At 37.7% G+C, this 21,992-nt stretch overlaps 1 protein-coding gene across 2 annotated transcripts in view; it reads right to left on the bottom strand.

Annotated features, from left to right (window-relative positions):
- Positions 1-13,304: 13,304 nt before the first annotated feature.
- Positions 13,305-21,992, bottom strand: part of LOC108443464 (NACHT, LRR and PYD domains-containing protein 3-like) — a 27,313-nt gene continuing 18,625 nt past the window's right edge. The window contains exons 8-11 of one of the 2 annotated variants that reach the window (XM_037540893.1): positions 21,289-21,462; positions 18,783-18,956; positions 14,692-14,868; positions 13,305-14,235 (exon numbers count right to left, since the gene is read on the bottom strand). In XM_037540893.1, the coding sequence (XP_037396790.1) occupies positions 14,223-14,235; positions 14,692-14,868; positions 18,783-18,956; positions 21,289-21,462 (538 nt within the window). In that variant the 3' untranslated portion in view covers positions 13,305-14,222. Of the gene's footprint in view, positions 14,236-14,691; positions 14,869-18,782; positions 18,957-21,288; positions 21,463-21,992 lie in introns of those variants that run through there. The other variant, XR_005130682.1, reaches the window with a different exon arrangement.

Genomic DNA, 21,992 nt, shown 5'->3' with positions numbered 1-21,992 from the left:
GGCTTTGTGACTTTGTGACTTCCATGGACACAATCCACAACACAAACAATTATCTTATCTTAAACAAACTTCACAAACAGCAACACATCAACAGCAACAAATGCCTCTTTTCAACCCGGGAGGATGGTGCATCCTGAGAGCCACTTTGCATGGCCACACCCCCTAAAGTCCTCACAGCAGAGCGCCCTCTGATGGACATCACAATATATTAGGAATAAGGCTTCAGTCATTTAGTTTCTGAGATATACTGACAAACAGAAAGCTTGCATGAGAAGCAGCAGCAGAATGGACCCACTGAAGTTCCACCCACAAATGTACTAGCAGCCATTTTTCACTTCAGTCCTTATTTTCATGCATTTAAGCTTTAAAGAATTCTCCTTTTTTGGACCCTCTAAGCAGAAAGACAAGTTTTCTCAGGATGTGGTCAGTGGGCTCGAGACTAAAACATCCATTTCACTTCTCTCTTTCTCAGAGTGGACACTGCTGAACGAGAGAGAGAGAGAGAGAGCGAGAGAGAGATGAACAGCGGTGTTCTCTCAGTAAAGATGTGGCTCTGTGTGTTTCTGCTCTACTCTGTGCTGCAGGAATCTTCAGGTGAGTCCACACGACTGTGTTAGTTCTTCTTCATGTGTATCACTGCTTCACTGTAGTGAACTGTAGAAGAGTTCAGGTTCTAGATATGCTATTATCATCATGACTTTATCGGTTCTCTCCTCTCTGTCTGACCTCCTTTTCTAAGGATCGACTGTGTTCTTGTCCAAAACTGATCAAAGCTGGTTCTTTAATGTTCCGTGTAACCACATTACAAAGAGTTATAATCACATTTATGAATGTATGAATACAGGCTTAACAGAAAGTGCACAGAGATTTTTCTTAGTCATGCACACCCTGAAGCATCCACCTGAAGATAACGGGTCGATTTTGTTGCAAAAAGTATGCCTGGGTCATTCACTGTATCAAGAGCACTACACAGCTCATCCATCTGCTCTTGCTGCCTTTCTAATGATCCTGACAAGCTTCCGTTTATCTCTGTAAAACAGATTCCTAAACCAAGCTTTAATATTAAAAACAAGAATATCCACCATGAATTTATATCAAACTAATGTGTATGTTTTTACTTTCTCCAAAGTCTTTATTAAAAGCAGTCTCTGATAATGTGTGTAAGTGTTGGCTGGATTCATTATGTTAAGCTGTGAGATACTTGTGTGGATTTTGTGTTCACCTTAAAGTTGTGTGGCTAGAAGTGACTTCCCCCCTGTTTTTAGTACTATGCAAAGGTTGTTTTTTGCTTTGTTCAAAAAAAGAACATTTAGCTTGAGCAGAAATAATGGCCTCCCTGGCTCTTCTTCACCAGCTTATCCTCCTAGGTTGCAGGAGATGCTGTAGCCTATCCCAGCGCTCACTGGGTGGAAGGCAGGAACGTGTGAAGATGTCATCAATCCAATGCACCAATGTACCTTTTACCTTTTGGCCTAGCAGTTGTTCAAAAGTGTCTAAATCATCAAAGCAGAGTTAAAATCAATAAATAAATTGTGCTTTGTAGGTAAATTATTAAAATTTGGGGGCTGGAGGTTAGGGATCTGGCCCGGTGACTGGAAGGTTGCCAGTTCGATCCCCAGGGCCGACAGTCCATGACTGATGTGTCCTTGAGCAAGACACCTAACCCCCAGCTGCTCCCCGGGTGCCGTGGATAGGGCTGCCCACCGCTCCGGGCAAGTGTGCTCACTGCCCCCTAGTGTGTGTGTTCACTAGTGTGTACGTGGTGTTTCACTTCACGGATGGGTTAAAGGCGGAGGTGGAATTTCCCCGGTTGTGGGATCAAAAAAGTATCACTTAACTTAAAATGGTCTTTTATAGATACAGTAAGATGGTAAATGACCGGCAGGACATCATTTTAATGAATTTGAATGTGGATTTCTTTTGGCACGTCGCAAATGCAAAGTAAAAGCAGAAGAAAAGTGAGTTAAAACACCTTTTAAGCTGCTCAGTTCAGGGATTTAACACTTGTCCTTCATCTGGTCTGGATCAACAGGTAGCCACCTCCTCTCTGAAATCTGTACAGAGGGTGTGTACTTAGCCTTTGCACAAACAGACTTCAATGAATCCTGCCTTCAAATGCTGTTTTTTTTTTGTTGTTGTTGTTTATTGGTTTGTTTTTTTTAGGTGTTTTTACCCCTCAATCAGGCACAATTGTAGCTCTATGGTCATATGTTTACTATCCAGAAACACCTTGATTTTCTTGTTTTCACTATTGACTGTACACAGAACTGGATATGGATCATTCTACCAAAGTCAATTTGAAAACACATTTTTATACACAATGTTTTTTTTCTGACTATGACTACAGACTACAAATCTTTTGTTTTAAATGACCTCATACCTTATTTATTATTCAGATAAATGAACATTCACATTTATAAAAGAATAATCATGCATTTGAATGTTTACCAAATGCTTCTATAGATATCTCAAAAACACTAATCAGTACATGGTTAGCAAAAAATATCTTTCAGTAGTGACAACTGTTAATGTTCCACAGACTTACAGAATTTGGGGCACACTTACTTGAAAACAATGGGATCTCACGGCTCGTCATGTGGCCATAAGGGACAGGGATGTAGTCTAATTTTCTGCTCTAAAATGCAGGGGTGTGCCTAAAATAAAGCTCAACCTTCAGGTTAAAACTTTGTGTTTCGGTAGTGACAAAAATCTGAGACAGCATTTTTAATTATTTTTATTTAAAAATTAAACTCATTCATATATATTTGAGATGTATCCTTATTTTTGTCTACTCTTATGATGGCATGCACATCATTGTCCACAGTTTCACAGTAAACCTCACAAAATGTGACCCTGACTTAACCTGCCGTGTTTGATGTGGAGCAACCAATCATTTCTTTTAGTTCAGGTCATTTTGACAGGTGTGAACATACCACCTTTACCAATCTCAATCATACCAATCTCATTGTTTTCAATTATAAATGCTGATTTAATCATAGGATCATCAAGAATAATCATGAGTATACAGTTATGACCCTAGCAGGAAAAGGAAAGAAGAGAGGTGCATGATTTTAACTAAGTTCCCCCCAACCCCCTAGTTTTGCCAGTGCATCTCTGTAGCATGTGTCTACATGTTCCAGTGTCTCTCTGTCCACTCTTGGCAGCTCACCAGGTTGAACAGGGCAAGTGCACTTAATTTGAGGATTGACTTTGAAGGTTTTAATTTAAAACTCTGAAGGTTTTTGTATAAATTTCAGAATAATTTTATAAGAAAAAAAGTTAGTAACTGTCCCAAAAAGTTAGTAACTTTTCCCTGCTCCAAATGAGTTTGACATGCAATAGATGCCACTGACAAAAAAAAAAACAAACAAAAAAAAACAAATATCTCACTGTGGCTGCCATCTGCAGCACCATTTGGAGGAACTATCAAAATTAACCTTTTTACTTTGTGCTGTAGTCACGGCGTCCCCTGGTTCCTATCACCACGACTGTAAATAAATATGAACTATTTCACAGAAAACTGTTCTGAATCGCTCTGCTTACATCTCAAACACTGAAATATGCAGAAAGGTTGAAAAATCATGGAGCCATCATTGGAGTTCCCATTAAATGCTTAATAGGTAACATTTATTGTAGATGCAGGACAATTTTGGGAATTTATTTCATATATATATATATATATATATAATATTATAAATATGAGAGACAGACACTGTGTTTGATAGATGTTGTTCATTTTAAATCAGTGGACTCAAAATAGTTTCCATGTTTTTCATTCTTTCAATCATTCCATCAGGTTCCATGAACGACAGCATTAGGCTTAAAGGTAATTCATTCTCTTATTTTCTGTTCTGTACTCTATACTGTAAAAATATAAGAACATTTTTGTACTTGATGTTGACAATTTCCAACACAGAGGCATAGTGTTACAGTGGGTTTGTACATCTGTAACATGTGTAATGGCTTCTTTTTCTGATGATACTAAGAGCTTATTAACCATCTACAGTATAGTCCATTGTGGTTATTCTCAAAAACGGTTTTAGCTCTACTTATACATAGTTATTTTAACTTAAATATTGGAAAATCTGGTAATACTACACACCCTTCTTTTTCTCAATTTGATTTGTGTGTGTGTTCACATTCTGATCTTATTTATCTAATTTTCTTGCCATCTTGGCTTAATATAATTCATGGATTTTTATTGTTGCCATGTTTCTCAAATTATGCTAAAGTTCATTATCATCATAATCAAAAACATGCTACATTTCAGGTCATTCTGGTAAGATGTATCAGTGTAATGTTGTGTACCAGTGTAGACTTTTGTATTTTAAAATGTGTATTTGTTGTGTGTGAGTGGATGTTGTCCTGTCTGTGGGATTTTTTTTTTTGGTGACACTTTACAATACAGTCCTTTAGTAACTTAATAACAATGTGAATATGGTCATTATTAATAATGAATAATGTGTTATGCTTTGTTACTAATGAAAGAACACAAGAAGGAATTCTTGGGTGCAGAAAGGCCAGTGGTCAAGCAATTAAAGACTGCGGCATTCCTAGCCCTAGTTGCACTTCCTGCTTCCTTGCCATTCTGAACAGAAGTTTATGTTCTTTTTTCAAGCTACAGTGTTTGAGCTTGTTATATATAGAAAAGCCAAGAACACTACAAAACACTACAATATTTTTCTTGGTTTTTATTTATTTATTTATTTATTTATTTATTATTTTTTTAATGGTACTGCAAAAGACACATGAATTGGACATGTTTGTGCTGGCCACCAAGTAAAAACTTACAAAAATGCCTCATCAGGTTTCAGCACATGTTGTCGGAATTTTTACGGTCATTTGCAAAAAAATGTCAGTTTTGGAGCCAGTAATCAGAGTTTAAGGACTCTCATTCCTCCATTACATGTGGGAGTTTTAGCAGCAAACAGGTGGACAGTTTAATGCAGAATCAGGCAGTAGAGACAAACAGAGCTGAGCCAGTGGAACACATGGATGTAGCTAGGCAGAAAGGAAGCTTTGATCTCTTCTTTGTTGTCAACCGGAGCTCCACCCACTTTCCTCTGCTAAAAGAGAAGAGGTAACAATTTTCAAACAATCTGGCAAACAGATATTTTTTGGGTCCAAGCTGCTACAATGATGTCAGCAGTACATGTTTTCAAAACATCTCCCATTCCAGTACATATCAGAAACAGAGGGAACAGGGAGTACCTGTCAGATAAAGTGTATTCATCCAATCTGCAGTATGTAAAATGTGAGTCACATGAGCTTCTGGGTCAAAGTGCACAAGTAATTCAATTAGCTGTTCTTAATATTAGATCTCTCACAAACAAGTCTTATTTGATTAATGATGTCATTACATCTCATAGGCTTGATTTTATGTTTTTAACAAAAACATGGTTACCTGAATGTAGTGCAGAAACCCTATTAATCAAGCTGGCCCAGCTAAACATTAATTTTATAAATGTCTCGTGTGCTGTCAGGAAAGGTGGAGGTGTAGCTTCTTTTTAAAGGATTCTTTTGATGACCCTGCAGCTGTCCTGGCATGCACCAGCAGAGTGCAGCAGGCAAAGATGTCAAGCTGGAAGAAAACATATAAATTCCAAACTAATCTAGTAAACTGTAATTTATTTAATAAGAAATCATGAAATGCGATGCCACTTAAACCATGCTGCCTTAGAATTTGTGGTTACTTAGCCTGATGCCTTCTTCTCCAAAGCCATTTGACCTTGACAATTTTTTAATTAATTTTTTAATATAATATAATTTTACTCAAGGCATGAAGTCATTTTCTCTAAAGTCTGATGCTGCACTCTGTGGATGTACTAAAGTGTGTGCCTCAACATAAGCTGCTTATTGTATATGCATGTGTCTAAGATAGGTACAATAATTGTGAAAATACAGCAGGATATCACATCACCCAGCATGTTTTAAGCTCAGTTTTGTATTCATGTGGGAATAACAGTGTCCTGTTGTGGTTTGCATGAAATCCGTAACATTTTTTACTGGCACAGAACTTATCATAACAGTTAATTATTAATATTAATAGATATAGTTAATAATATTAATAGACTTTTCTTAAGTGTGTTTTTATAAAAGTTTTATAACTCTCTTTGTCTAGACTGAATATGTTATGAATGTGATCTTTATTATATGTTATGAATTTCTTGCTCCATCTACAGATTTCTTCACTTTGATTGTCTTTGCTTTCTGCGTCAGTGTGGTTCTGTTGCTGGCTGTAGTAATGATCTACTATCTGATCCACACATGGGAAAAAGGTAGTACATTCACTCAAAAACACATTTTGTAATCATGTGTCAGTCTAGGCTTAGGCTTAATTTCAGTCCTGGTAATCAGCTTGTGCTCATAAAACAGATTTGGTAATAATGTAATATTTTAACGAATATACATTAAATTCAAGTTTCAAAGATTTCCTCTATTGAAGATTAAATTCACCAGTCCTGTGGAAAACAGCTCTTTGTCTAACATCTTCAATTGTTCTGCAGGGTCTGTCTCTACAAACACTGAGAGAAGAACACAGAGCACAGTGAGTGAAAAGACCCATTAAATACAGAGTCTTTAAACAGAGTCTGTGTCTCATCATAACCAAATATTAAATGTTTTAAAATGTAAAAGTGTAAGTCAGTAGCATTCAGAACTGCTCTATGAGGCTACAGTGTCTATACATGTTTAACTTATTCAAACTGTACATAATACAATTGATTTACAGCAGCATATGAATCATTGATCTTCTGCTCTGGAAAGTTTAGTTACAATTTAATCTGTCAAACCTGACCTAGACAATTAAGGACTTCAAGAGGATCTGGATATTAGAGATATTTTGGATGTGTTTGACCTATAATCTCTGCGGCAACAGATCTTCAGTTGGGAGACCTTTGGTGTCATGGCCATATTATGAATTACTCTGCATGAATGAATGAATAAATGAAAGAATTTGATGTGAATGCTAAGGTTTGGGTTATTTTCTCCTGTGTGTTACTCTGGTTGCAGGCTGGTGGTGATTATGAAAATGATCCTCTTGGAAACCAGAAGACCATCAGTATGGGTCCAATCTACCAGAGCCTAGACCCCAACACCAACCAATCAGATTCAGTCTACCAGAGTCTTAACCCCAACTTCAACACCAACCAAACAGATTCAGTCTTCCAGAGCCTAGACTCCAAAATCATCCAATCAGATTCAGACTATGAAGGCTTAAACCCCAGCACCGTCCAATCAGATTCAGACTACCAAAGCCTAAACCCCAGCACCATCCAATCAGATTCAGACTACCAAGGACTAAACCCCAACACCAACCAGATTCATCTTACCAGACTCTAAATGCTAAAATCAACCAAAGAGATTCCGTCTACTAGAGCCTAAACCCCAACGCCTAAATTCCAGTTCCATCAATTAGAGTTAATCTATGACATTAAAATCATTCTATCAAAGTCTAGACCAGAGATGTACAGAATTATGCACAAAGGGTTAGTGTGGCTCTAGATTTCAAACATTTCAAACAACCAGGAACAAACCCAACATTGCTGGTTTAAAACAAACCAGTGAAATTCATTGTGCCAGAGCTGAACCCAGATTCATCTGTCTAAACCCTTCATTCCCAAAGCACTGCAGCAATAAATTTCAATTATATTTTGTGATGATCATGATGAAAACATTACACACCTTCCAACACCGCCTTTTTATTCTAATCCATGTAAGGAAATGAGAAAAAAACTTGATGAACTGAACTGCTTTTATGTATGTTTAATCTATGTGTTTAATTTAGATAGTTACAGATTATTGCTTTCAAAATTTTGTGGTAAACATATTTACAAAATGGGTTTATTTTATCTTTAATATAGCTATGTTACATTTCAGTTCTTACATGCTGTCAAGATGTGTTCTTGACATTAATGATATTAATCATTCTAAATAGATCCAGGTGTTTATTGAATAAGTGTCCTTGAAATTAAAATGGGAGTGTTCTATATGTAATTTTTCAGTATTCTGCATTTGTGGTGAATAATTAGTTTTTTACTTCAAAGAGAGTATGAAAAATGTACCAAAGATCTTCCAAAATGTACATCAGGTAGTATGGCACACAACACAAACAAATTCACAGCCCTTTTACATTTTTATTCTTGTAAAATATTTCTTTTTATACACTCCATTGCCAAAAGTATTCGCTTGTCTGCTTTCACCCGTATATGAAATTGAGGGACATCCCATTCTTAATCCATATAGTTTAAAATGATGTCGGCCCACCCTTTGCAGCTATAATAGCTTAAACTCCTCTGGGAAGGTTTTGCAAGGTTTAGGAGTTTATGGGAATTTCTGACCTTTCCTCCAGAAACGCATTTGTGAGATCAGTCACTGATGTTGGACGAGAAGGCCTGGCTCACAGCCTCCACTCTAATTCATCCCAAAGGTGTTCTATCGGGTTGAGGTCAGGACTCAAGTTCTTCCACACCAAACTGGCTCATCCATGTCTTTATGCACTGGTGCACAGTCATGCTGGAACAGGAAGGGGCCGTCCCCAAACTGTTCCCACAAAGTTGGGAGTATGAAACAGAATCTCTTGGTGCTGAAGCTTTAAGAGTTCCTTTCACTGGAACTAAGGGGCTGAACTCCTGAAAAATAACCCCACACCATGATCCCCCCTCCACCAAACTTTACACTCGGCACAGTGCAGTCAGACGAGTACCATCTCCTTGCAACTGCCAAACACAGACTCATCCATCGGATTGACAGATGGTGAAGTGTGATTTGTCACTCCAACATTGGATCGCTTATGAGTTTCATTCCAAGAACAGTAAGCAATCCAAACTTTGCTTATTTTTAGATCCTATTGCGATAAGCTGTTATTAGTCATGAACTTGGGGCATATGTTTCTTACAAAATGGTCACTGCTGAAAGAAAACTCCAAAAGGTTTACTTGACAGGGGAAGGAAAGTTGTATCATTTAACCCCATGACATAACATCACTATAAATCTGGTTGTATCAACTTGAGAATTAAGTTGATAAAAGCAGCCTTTATGACTTAACTGATGCTTATTGGGAAAATAGTTTATTAATATTTATGATTTTTTATGTAGCTTTATGAACATACTTTTGTAACTTTTATGTAGATGCTGTACAGATATATATAATTTAAAATTTTCATTAATTATACTAATCATTCTGGAGTTGGCTTTATGTTTTATTCATCAAATAAAAATAAATCCTGCAATAAACTATGCATAGAATGCCATATTAAGTTACCTGTAGAGGGTGTATTTACTACTTTTCACTTAGAAACCACTAATTTGATCAAACCTTTTTAACAGCCTGTATCTCCAAACTTCTGTCAGTCAGGGGGCAGGTGGGAGATGAAGGTTGTTTATCAGATGTATTCCTGAAATGGTGTTGAAATGGTGACTCTGAGCAGCTCATACTGAGCAGACAACCATGAAGGAAGCATTAGGAGAAAATGGACCCCATAAAATAACTAAAGATGGTCTCTCAAGAAAAACACCTTTGTTACTTCCTTCCACTTATTCTGTTGTCTGACACATATCTACTGTGGCTATTAACCACAACCTAAAATGGCATGAGCGATTCTGGGGGTGAAAAATAGCAAACGTTTTAAGAGGAAATGAAAAAGAAACGAGGAACCTGCGCAAAACCAGAGGTTAGCTGAAGGTTATGGCATCAGGTTATCCAAATATCTGAGGAACAACTGCATAGCAGAAGGTGCTCAGCTGTAAGAGTTTAGCTAGAGTACTTTTCTGATGGATTTAGTTTTACAGGAGGAGTTGTGGTAATGATGGTGGTGGTATTTATTTTTAAAGTATGATCACCACATGATAACATAATAAAACAAGTATCAGTATCACAGTATCATGCTGTTCAGTAATCATTTGAAAACGAATGCATTCTGATTATTTAAATATGTGCAAGTAATTAAATATGAACATTAAACTAAAAATATGGAAATAAACTTCATGACAGAGACCGTTCTGCTGCTTTCTGGGTATTTTGACCTATTTCTCAAAAATCTGGTGCTTTCCTTCCCAAACAGAAACTGCAGCGCAGTCTGCTCCATTCATGAATACATGATACAATGATGTTCAGAAAAAAGATAATTGAATTTCATGGCCTCAACAACAGTTCTACAGTGCACCATCTTCCTCTTCTTTCGGCTGCTCCCTTTAGGGGTCGCCACAGCGGATCATCTGCCTCCATCTTGCCTTCTCTATCTATTGCCTCCTCTACTTTCACACCAACCATCTCCATGTCCACCTTCACTACATCCATAAACCTTCTCTGAGGTCTACCTCTTCTCCTTCTGCCCAGCAGCTCCATCTCCAACATTCTTTGCCCAATATATCCACTTTTCCTCCTTAACACATGTCCAAACCATCTCAACCTGGCCTCTCTGGCTTTATCTCCAAACTGCTCCACCTTCACTGTCCCTCTGATCTGCTCATTTCTAATCTTGTCCATCCTTGTCACTCCCAACGAAAATCTCAGCATCTTCATCTCCACCACCTCCAGCTCAGCCTCCTGTCTTTTAGGCAGAGCCACAGTCTCCAAACCATACATCATAGCAGGATGCACTACTGTCTTATAAACCTTCCCTTTCACTCTTGCTGCTATCCTTCTGACACACATCAGCCCTGACACCCGTCTCCACCCACTCCATCCATGCTGCCTGCACCCTCTTCTTCACCTCTTTTCTACACTGTCCATTGCTCTGGATGGTTGACCCAAGATATTTGAAGTTCTACAGTGCACCATATGAACTATAAATGGATCATTCTGCTGAAGCTTCTGACTAAAAATTTAAGAGAATCCAGGCATCTCAGACTTACGGAAAACAGCATGCTTTTAAAGCCCAATCCCATTTCCTATTTTTACCCCTACCCCTTGTTTTCGAGTGTCAACCTCCCCCTTGAAACTGAACCCGTTCATGAACCAGATACATCATCAGTTGTCGCCAGTGACTTTTAAGTAAACAGACGAGAGGAGGTTTCCGGCCATTTCCAATACGCCGCCTTCAGCTGTGGTGATCTCACTTGTGTGTCACATGACAGGACAGGTGAATCATATTTAGAATAACTTGGAAAAATAATCAGGATGTGTTTTCCTGCTTTGTCTCCAGACTACAGCAATAACGGTATATCGCATTGACATTTTCCATTTATCCGAAGGAGACTGAAAATCTCCTTCAACTTCAGATTTATGCAGTGACCAATCAAACAAGTCACTGAATAAAAAAGAGCACAAACAAAAAAAATACATCACTTCATTAACAGCTACTAGTGCTGCTCTGTAGGCCAGCCTGTAGTGACAGTAGAGGGGAAAGTTCAGCTCCTCACTGCTTAAATACATTTAGGGCATCATACGCCTTCAAAGAGGGGGGCAATTATTTATTATTACCACCAAGAATTCTTTAGTGATATGAAGCTGAACTGTTGCACCATTTAAGGAAAATTCGCTAGGTAGTGACAGAGACATCAGCGCATTACTAGCAATTTTTATGCGTGTTATGAAGGAAATTACCATAAAATGCTATTACAAACAGGTAAATACTTACATTTATGTGTCTCTTTGGTTGCTTGTGCAGCCGTCTTGCAGATCATTTTCTCATAACACTCTGTTTGTTTGTAGTGCGGCTCTGAAAAATCTCCGTTTGAAGGGCCAAATAGCCCCAACACTTCACCCTACCCCTCCATACCTTTAAGGGGCAAGGACTGCTGGTCTAGTTCCACTGAACACTAAAATAGCTGATTTGCTGAAAAGCATGACATCTTATGAGAACCAGCAGAAGTGTCAAGATCAATCAAAATTATGTCATGATTGTGAGCTGTTCGCATCAACTCCCTTTATCAGCATCTTTAGCTGATAAAGCCAACACAGCAACTTCTGTTTGCTAGTTACTGCTTGTGCATAAACTTTAAAAACAACAAACCATTCGGACTCAATAACTTTCTCTAGAATGTAACATTTTACACCAAACCACTTTGAGTAATTTAGAAATGTTTACTCATTTTGAAAATCATTTCAATTCCTCTTTAATGCTTCTAAATATTCCTCACTGGAAGATTTTACATGAAATGGTTATGAAATTGCTGCCTGGTGTCTGAAAGATACCTTTTGAGTTTTCAGAAGATTTTGGCCTCAATGTATTTTTAAATTAATTTTAGTGTGGAGACGTATGTGCAGGCTCTGAATGACTTTCTGCATCTCCACCACTAAATTATCCAAACTTCTGAAAAATCAGCAAATTCCCCTTCAAACAAAACAAATTCCCCTTCTAACAAAAGAACCAAGAAGAGAAGCCCTTACTGCGTAATTTAGAAAGCATGTGCTCAGCCACTAGGGGGCGGTGCAGGGCTGCTCCTAATCAGGGGAGATCCAGTTCATCTGTGGACAGCTTATTTAAGAGTGAGGCTCAGCTTCAGCCTTGATCAGTTCTTAAAATGACTTGGCTAGAGATGAGAGTTTTTGTTTCTTTTGGCTCTCATTAACTTTTTGTTAAGTGTGAGATTTAAGAAACCTTTCAGTTAAGAAATGCCAACCTTCAGTTGGCATTTGTTTTCTGTTTAATGCTGACTTATTTCCTTTGTAGTCCTATTTGGTTACTTGTTAACCTGGACGAACTAAATTCCTGAAAAAACAAATATAAAGGTGTAAATCTGAGCTCAATACATTTTCTGATAAATGTAGCTCTCTGAAGCATTCATTTTGGTGTATCACTATAGGTATGCCTATATCGTCCTCTGAATGACCATAAATACGGCAGTCCCCACTGGCTAGTAGCCAAGACCTACACCTCTCCTCTATCTAAGAGCTGATGTAATCATGCAATGGTTATTCCCGAATCTCACAGTTAAAGCTCAGCTTTAATATGACCACATTTGGGAGCTTATCTTAACAAGTTGCTTGCCAGGTGTTAACTTATTTAGTTGTGTGGTGTTCTCTAAGTAACTAAATGGGTAAGTTATAATGAAATGTAATGTGAAACTGAAATAATGTTGGATATATTTAATTTACATAGTGCTCCTGCACCCAAAACTTTGGCTAAAAACAATCATGACCTATAACAGCACCAATAATAAATGTTTTAAAAACTTTCCAATAAACATTTTCCTGTACAATTTCTTTTCAGCAAAACACAACATCCAGTAACTAGTAGCTTTTAAGTACTTAAGTACTACACTTCAGACCAGAAACAAAAGAAAAAAAAGGTAAAAATGTAAAATATCTAATGAGTAACAGCAATTACTAATAACTGTATAAAAATGATGCATAGGGCTGCAACAATTATGCAAATAAACCTTCTTGATTTGTCAAAGATTAATTTGGATGATGATACAACTTATTATAATGTTTTAATTATAAAGCTACATTTCTAGGTCTGATTATACTCCATAAGGAGGTGGGGCTATTATGTTTTTAAACCAATTTACAAATGTGTTTTAAATCAAATGCTATGTATATGAACTTACAGTAAATATCTGTAGTCGGATTTGTTTAACTAGGTCTCAGCTGAACAGGAATGTAGACATGATTCTAGAGTAATGTTAAGAGTAAGGTTTTAAGAGTTTTTAAGAGTTTAGGAGTACTGTTAAACATGGACAAGGGCAAAATACAATGAAGTAATTTAAGGCTTTCTTGTAAATTGTATTGTAAGTTGTTTATTAGACTGTTCCAATGTTTGATCATTATGAATTCATATAATTATGCTCATAACAAACATTACAGTGAACTTATATCTAACTTATTACTCAAAAAATAAAAATTTACAGAACACTCATTTACACATATTAAACGTATTTATAACATTATAACTTATTACTTATTCCATTTACAAGGACTGTATTGATTGCTGGCTAATTGTTTAGTAATCATTAAGAAACAGAAAAGGTATGTTTCCCTTCTAGCCTTTGCTTTGGACAAAACAGCCTATTTTTAAAAAATTATAAATTTGGCAAATGCATTTAAAAAAAAAAAACATTTGAAGTGTCCAGTCCAATAAGAGCATTTTTTAAAATAACGTAATATTAATTTGAGCATGCTTACATATACAGGTTACTCCTTGAATGGTGGAACTTGTTTGTCTTTTTAAATTAGTTTAGAACAACAGAAAAATAGTTTAAACTGTAATGCAGTACACAACATAATTCCCCCAGCTCAACTAATAACATCCTGTGGAACTCATTCGAGGTCTTATGTTTTATGTCCCGGTGCTGTAAGAGAGAAAGACAGACTGATCAGACATTAGCATTGCAACAGTGAGGGAGACAAAGAGACAAGATGCAAGCTGAAGTCCAAAGTTGGTGTCCGTAGTGGTAACAAAAAAATGAAAATAAAAAAAAATCCACAAAAGCAATAAAATAAAGATATAAAGAAAAAAAAACAAAGTCAAAACAAACTGAAAGCTAGGCATGAAGAAAATGAACAGAGGAAAAATGACAGGGCCTGTGAAACAATCACAAGATAAACAACCAAGGCTATGAACACAGAGCCAAAACAAAGACCTGAGTCTAATGAGAGGTCAAGGCTACAGTCTGCGCAGAGGTGAGACAGATAATCAGGAGGCAAGACAGAGGAAGAGCATATGGCTAGGCACACAAGGGGAGTTAAACAAAGGCAGACATAGACAAACAGAGCAAAGATGTGCATAAAGATTGCTAGTAACTCACTGTATTTTATCCAGTTTACTGAGTGGATCCTTGAGTAGATCAGAAAGTTCCTTTAGTTCTGCATCTCCAGGAAAATTAAAGCTCAGATTTAATTCTGTCAGCTGTGATGAGGGGTTTGATTTCAGAGCTTCAACCAGAGCAGCACAGCCTTCGTCTTTAATACTGCACTTACACAGCCTGTACGGAGAAGAGGAAAACTCCTTACACTTACAGCTCACTACATGTATACACACAAACACAACCATTGTATCTCTGTCTCCGTACACATAGTCTAAGAAGTAGTGTATTACTGTTGAACAATGTATTCTCTTCTTAATAATAATAATAATAATACTTTTATTATAACTGCCAATTATGTGCAATGGTAAGGTAACAATGATGTTTGAACAAAACCTAAACAAGAAAAAATCTGTTTTTTTATAGATGTGTAAATCATTAAAAACATGTAATTAATTGAAAATAGTACAACATATCAGTAGAAGCCAAGAAATTTTATTTATTTATTTATTTTTTTAATTATATGCCCATTTTGAATTTGATGCCAGCACCGTTTTCAAAAAAGTTGGGACAGAGGCATGTTTATATGTATGGCAGCATATGTTGCTCCAAAGCATGTATATATACTATATTTCCAAAAGTATTCGCTCATCTGCCTTCACATGCATGTGAGCTTCCCATTCTTAATCCATAGTATTTGATATGTCAGCCCTTTGCTGCTATAACAGCTTCAACTCTTCTGGGAATACTTTCCACAGGGTTTAAGAGTGTGTTTATGGGAATTTTTGACCATTCTTCCAGAAGCGCACTTGTGATGTTGGACGAGAAGGTCTGACTTAGTCTTCACTCTAATTTGTCCTCAAGGTCTTCTGTTGCGTAGAGGTGCAGGCCAGTGAAGTTCTTCCACACCAAATTCGCTCATCCACGTCTTTATGGAGCTGCTTTGTGCACTGGTGAACAGTCATGTTGGAACAGGAAGGGGCCGTCCCCAAACTGTTACCACAAATTTGGGAGCATTAAATGGTCCAAAATCTCTTGGTGCTGAAGCTTTAAGAGTTCCTTTCACTGGAACTAAGGGGCCAAGCCCAATACAGCAGAAGACACCTGAAAACCCAGAAGAAATGGACAGATGAACTGGAATGCACTGGATGGACTGTTATTGCTGACTTACTGAGTGCAGTCTGATATGGTTAAATCCAGAATCAGTCCACATCTCCTGGGTTTCTGTGCATCTTGTCACTACATGTGACATCATCGCTGTGGGACAGATGGGAGCTATAGCTATCTGCATACTTGCTTGTTACATTCTGTTCTGTGTATGAAGTGTTACTGATCTTTGCTGTCTTAGTAACTTGAGCATTTGTTTTTACTTGTGTATATTTGGAGATAATCTCTGTATTGAAAAGTTTGTTTCACTACTTAGCTTTCATTTCTGTTTTTGCCTTAATGTTGCATTGTTTTTGCTTCATTCCGTCATATTTTTCATATACACACCATTTGTCTTTCCATTGTTTGCTAACCTAGATCTGATCTATAACATTATGTAGGGTTATTATTGGTGCAGTCCATTAGGGAGGTATCTGTCTAAGTAAGCAGCATTTTAAGTGTTCAAGACAAAGGCTGTCCCATTCAGAAGGCAGCACAAGACATCTTCCGAGATGGCTTTTTTTTTTTAACCAAATTTGAAGGCAGCATCACGTGTATCCTTCTCAGTGAAGACAATCCCATAATGTTCACCAGCTGAGAGTTCAGTCACTTCGGTTTAAAAACAGTAATTTCTGCCCACCTATGTTATGTTACCTAAGTTATTTCTTGGTTTCTGCCTTGTATGTATTGTGAAATCTGTGTAACATATTTGACATATTTGTTTGTATATTGCTTGAAGTCATATGCAATTAGATTTAGGTACTTTTCCTTATCTAACACGAGCTGCAAGCTGTGTAACTTATTTCGTGAAGCTAATGTTATTTAGCTTAGCTAAAGGCTAGCTGTGTAAACAAGCTGGTTCTTCAGTACAACAGAGAGTCCAGCTTTAAAATACTGGCTGTTCACTGTTTAGAAGCACTTTATGTCTGTGAATAATGAATCACGTTGATTCTTGTCCTCAGTGGCTAACAAGGCAAATATTACAGGAGCAAAAAAGCTGCTAGGGGCACATAAATCGGATGGAAATGTGAGGAGAAAGAAAAGAAAGAAAAATATTAGCCAGCTTAGCTGATTGTTTGTGATTCTTTTTTTCCTGGGTGCATTTTATACAAAATCCTAAGAAGTTTTATGCATTAAATATTAGAAATATTGGTTTTTCAAGTTGAGCGGTACAGTGAGTGAAGTGCAATGATTCAAGAATCAGCAGTCAGCTTTACCTGTGATATTGGGGCTACAAGTCAAGTGCATAATGGCAGAAACGACTCCTTAAGTGTGTGTGTGTGTGTGTGTGTGTGTGTGTGTGTGTGTGTGTGTGTGTGTGTGTGTCTCATTAGGGAATGTTATTGGTAGCCGTTTTGGGTCACACTTTGACATATCAGAAGTTACACAAGCTCCTTAGTCATGTCAGGAAGTGTTGCAACAATGCATGGTACAGAGGCTCAACCACAAGTCCAGTCTTGTAGTGTAAGGGTTGGAGGTAGATCTTGTGTTATTGGTGGCAGAAGACTGCTGATGCAACTTGTTTTTAGAAACATTTTGAGGCCAACCAGATGGAAGTTCCTTCCTGTAAGTCTCCTTGTGTTGCTTTTAAAGGTTAGAAATACAGACATTGAAATGCACTCTTAATGGCCCTTTGAGTGTAGAGATTATTGTAAGTTTACTAATCACTCAACAGAGGATAGTGGGATTTTTGTGCTACCATTTTCATTACAGGTTGCTACAGGTCAAGTGCAGTAAAAGATTGATGTATTACCAGTACTCTCAGAGCAAAGTGTCAGATTTGTCAGAAAAGCAACAGTGTCAGCTGAAGGCTTTATGGCATAAGTATGTCTCTGTTTTCAGCCCATGGAGGTTACCTGGCCTGTACTAATATAATTACTCATGACATCCCAGCAATGGATGAGTCTGAAATGGTATGTGGAGAAAACTGGAGTACTATACCAATGGAGCTACTGGCCTGATGAAAGGTTTAGAGGGACCTGAGGTTTTCCGAATAGCTTTGAGGGAAAAGGTATTATACCAGTTGCATGTTGAATCATCAGGGCTTTAAGCATATGCACTTTATCAAGTTAATATGTTTCTGCCCAGGTATGTCAGCAGACATAAACACTGCACTGTAGCCAAAGATGTGCAGTAGAGAAGAAATATCTGGACACTACAGATATCATCTAGATAACAAAGAGGGAATCCATCATTTCAGCCATGCCCTCCCCCTCTGAGGCTTCTACTACACTGCTCGTACTGGTGCTTCACGGCAGTGGAAGCTGTTTGTCTGAGTTTGACAGATCCTTGACGGTGATGGATTAACTTACTTGTAATATTGTAATGCTCCCCTACTGGCTTGTTTCGATGTCAGCCCTGAACCAGTGGTCCAGTCCAGAGTTATTAATGCAATATGCTTTGCTTAACCATCACTATCACTTTAAACATGACGTTGTCACTGCAACCCATCAGCCATCAGGCCCCACTCCTAAAACTTCCTCAGACATCACACACAGCTTGATGTTATTGTGGAGCAGAGACATGGAGAGTGAGAGGCACGTTTAGTATAGAGTGACCATCTTTAAAGCTTCCCACTCTCATACTAACATTAACCACTAGAAACCTTTACTTTGTAAGTGTCCTTTATTTGTCTAATTATTACTACAGTAATGTTACTATGTTCACAATCTGCTAGCAATCTATCTATGCAGTGGCATTGTCAAGCTAACACTGACTTATCCCTTGTCAGTTTAAATACTAACAATGGCAACAATAGTTTAAACACTAACATTTGAAGTTTGTAAGACATGGCTTACTTTGTATATTGCAAGTGTTTCAGCGAATTCTTCATTACTCATTAGTTTGTGGTGTTGAATTTGTGGTTTTGGTGTGTGTGTGTGTGTGTGTGTGTGTGTGTGTGTGTGTGTGTGTGTGTGTGTGTGTGTGTGTGTGAGAAATGACCTTACCTTAGTGTCTCCAGTTTACAGTGTGGTTTCTCTAGCCCAGGAGAGAGCAGCTTCACTCCTGAATCCTGCACTTTATTGTAACTCAGGTTTAGTTCTTTCAGATGTGACGACTCTGAACTGAGAACTGATGCCAGAGCTGCACAACTTTCCTCTGTTAAACTGCAGTCACACAGCCTAGAGAGAAATGATAATGCATCAGATCATCACTACACATGTTGTACAGTGCATATAAGGCAGGTTAATAATAATAATAATACAACATGCCACATTTATTTGGCAAAAATGGTTTCTTTAAAACATAAAAGGTGGATATGAACAAATTGCATAAGTTAGAATACAAAGGAAAACAGAGTGAAATGTAGCTGCAATAAAAAAAAGGAAAATTACAATTTAACTCCAGACACACACACTTATTTTTACCTATTATAATTTGGGCTCTAATAGTTACAAGACCAATCTTATTACTTTGCCTCTGTGAACTCTGAAACATGCATACAACTAGACTAGTAATCTGTTACCTAATATTAAGTATCACTATATTAAAGCAATATCATCTTATTACTTTCTGCTGCTTTAGGATTACTCATCGTTTACATAATGAAGAATAGATTTAAGTTAAAACAAACTGCAACAAGTCCTCTTTAAGCAAGAAAAAATTGGAAAAAATGCACTTTTAGTTTTTTTTTCTCTAAAACTAGAAACTTAGTTTTCAGGCATAGCTTGGACCTCTGTAACCCAAATAGAGTTGCTTTTGCAAATGCACACCATACACGATGAAGCAGGAGCCAAACTAATCCTTTTGACATTCTTACAAGTTGCTGAAACATAAATACCCAGTCAGTTTGGTTCTTGTGGTATGTCAACCGCATACAAAAGATTGAAGTGAGTTCATGTTGTCTGTGAAAGTTTGCAAAAGAGAAGGCGAATAGAATATGATCAGATTTTCATCATCTGGGATTGTATTTGCTGTGAAGGACAGGTAACAATATGCTCCTGCTAGGAATTGTTCAGTTTTGAATGTACCTACAACCTGATTATTCTTCATTTCTGCTTAAATGGAGCTAGGGTGGGACACTTCTCAAACAACAAAACAGGACTGTTGCAGCCCCCTAATCTGATAAATAAATAAAAGAAATACTGCGATGCAAAGATTAATGCACTTGGTCACGGTGTCATCAAAGGTATCTCCAAGCTAAAACTTTACAGGGTCAAAACATGAGCCCTTTTCCCACAAAAAGCCCAGGATGTTACTACACCGGTTATGTTAGGCCTTTATACCATTCACAAACACAGCCCTTAAGCAACATTTTACTAGGACTCACATTTATACAAGCCAGATGAGTTCAGTTAATAGGTGAGTGTTCTCAGCATGAACACCTCTTTGATGTCTGAATTATGTGCAAAAACATGTTTTTTTTCTCTTATAAAAATCATGACATAAAAGAGGGAAAAAGCATGACATTTGATGCTTCGCCTCATAAACTTTACTATACTATACTTTAGGCAAAAGTATCATCATTCCAAACAAGATGCTTGTCAAACATTTTAAAAAGTTGGGATAGAAGCAGATTTACCAGTGTTACATCCAGTTTCACTTTAACACTGCTGCATAAACTTTGGAGTACTGAAGACAACAATTTATTCAGTTTTTCCCCTATTCTGTTATTCAAGTCTGGTGCTTTGATTGTCATATTTTGCACAATATATGCACCACACATTTTCAATAGGAGAGGCCATTCTGCCCAGCCTCACAGAAACACCAACTGGAATGAGTGAGAGGCTGATGATCCTCCATATTTCACTGGCAAGAGCATGCTATGCTTGGCTTCTACCAGCTACTAGATGATGCACTTCATGCTATCTCCAGGAATAAAAAGGTGTTTCTTCTGGGTGACTTCAATGCTAAGGTGGAAAGAAACAATACTACATGGGGTGCAGTACTTATTAGGCATGGTGTTGAGCAGGCCATTTTGTGCAAAGCATGACCAGAGCATTAGGAACGCACTGTTTCAGTAGAAGATCAAATACAAAACATCTTAGATGCACTCATGATCCAAACACTGGTATCTGGTTGAAAAAGACAGCTCTTTACATCAGTGATGACAGCATAGGTCTCACCTGGGCCTTGAGGGGTGTAGAATGCTGACTGTATCAGTAATTGATCAAGACCAAGCTTCAGATGACTAAGTGTGCCCTCACAGTGTGTCTGAAAATCTGAACTGTGCTAAGTTAAAGTCAGCCCCAGTTCAGTTGTTCTGTACATATGGATAAAACACCAGAGTTTGAGGCCATTCTGTGCTCTGATAACACAATGGATCAGAAATTGACCTCCATGCACCTCGATGAAATGATGACAAAAACTCATATGGTTTCCTTCTTATATATGTAAGTTATTATGGTTTATTATAGAGTAAATTATTAAGACCAACTAGACATTTTACTTGCTCTGTGTGTATGTGTGTGTGTGTGTGTGTGAGAGAGCAGCCAGTGATTGCCAATAACTTACTGTAGCTTCTCCAGTTTACAGTGTGGATCTTTCATTCGATCAGAGAGCTCCTTCACTGCTGAATCTCCTGGTTTATTCCCACTCAGATTTAGTTCTCTCAGGTGTGAGTGGTTTGATTTCAGAGCTTTAACCAGAGCAATGCAGCCATCCTCTGTAATACTGCAGTTAAACAGCCTGCAGAAAGAGGAATACGTCACAATTACATATCAATATACGCATGATATATGAGAATAATTTGACAAAATTAACACAGTGTATCATATACTATAAAGAGATACAGATTGATGGGAGGATATCTATAATACAAAGATATTTTTCATCCATTTCTTTTTCTATTGTTACATCAGGGATCAGGTTTGAGCCCCTTCTTATTTGCAATGGTGATGGACAGGTTGACAGATGAGGTCAGGCACTAGGCTCCATGAACCATGATGTTTGCAGATGACATTGTAATCTGTGGTGAGAGTAGAGAGCAGGTGGAAGAGAATCTGGAGAGGTGGAGGTTTGCACTGGAGAGGAGAGGAATGAAGGTCAGTAGAGACAAGAGAGAATACATGTGTGTGAATGAGAGGGAGGCAGGTGGAAAGGTGAAGATGCAAGGAGTAGAGGTCGTAAAGGTGGATGACTTCAAATATCTTGGGTCAACCATCCAGAGCAATGGACAGTGTAAAAAAGAGGTGAGGAAGAGGGTGCAGGCAGGATGG

This window comes from Pygocentrus nattereri, chromosome 9 (assembly GCF_015220715.1).
Source record: "Pygocentrus nattereri isolate fPygNat1 chromosome 9, fPygNat1.pri, whole genome shotgun sequence".
NCBI classification, from domain to species: domain Eukaryota; kingdom Metazoa; phylum Chordata; class Actinopteri; order Characiformes; family Serrasalmidae; genus Pygocentrus; species Pygocentrus nattereri.
This window is presented reverse-complemented; position numbering and strand designations above follow the sequence as displayed.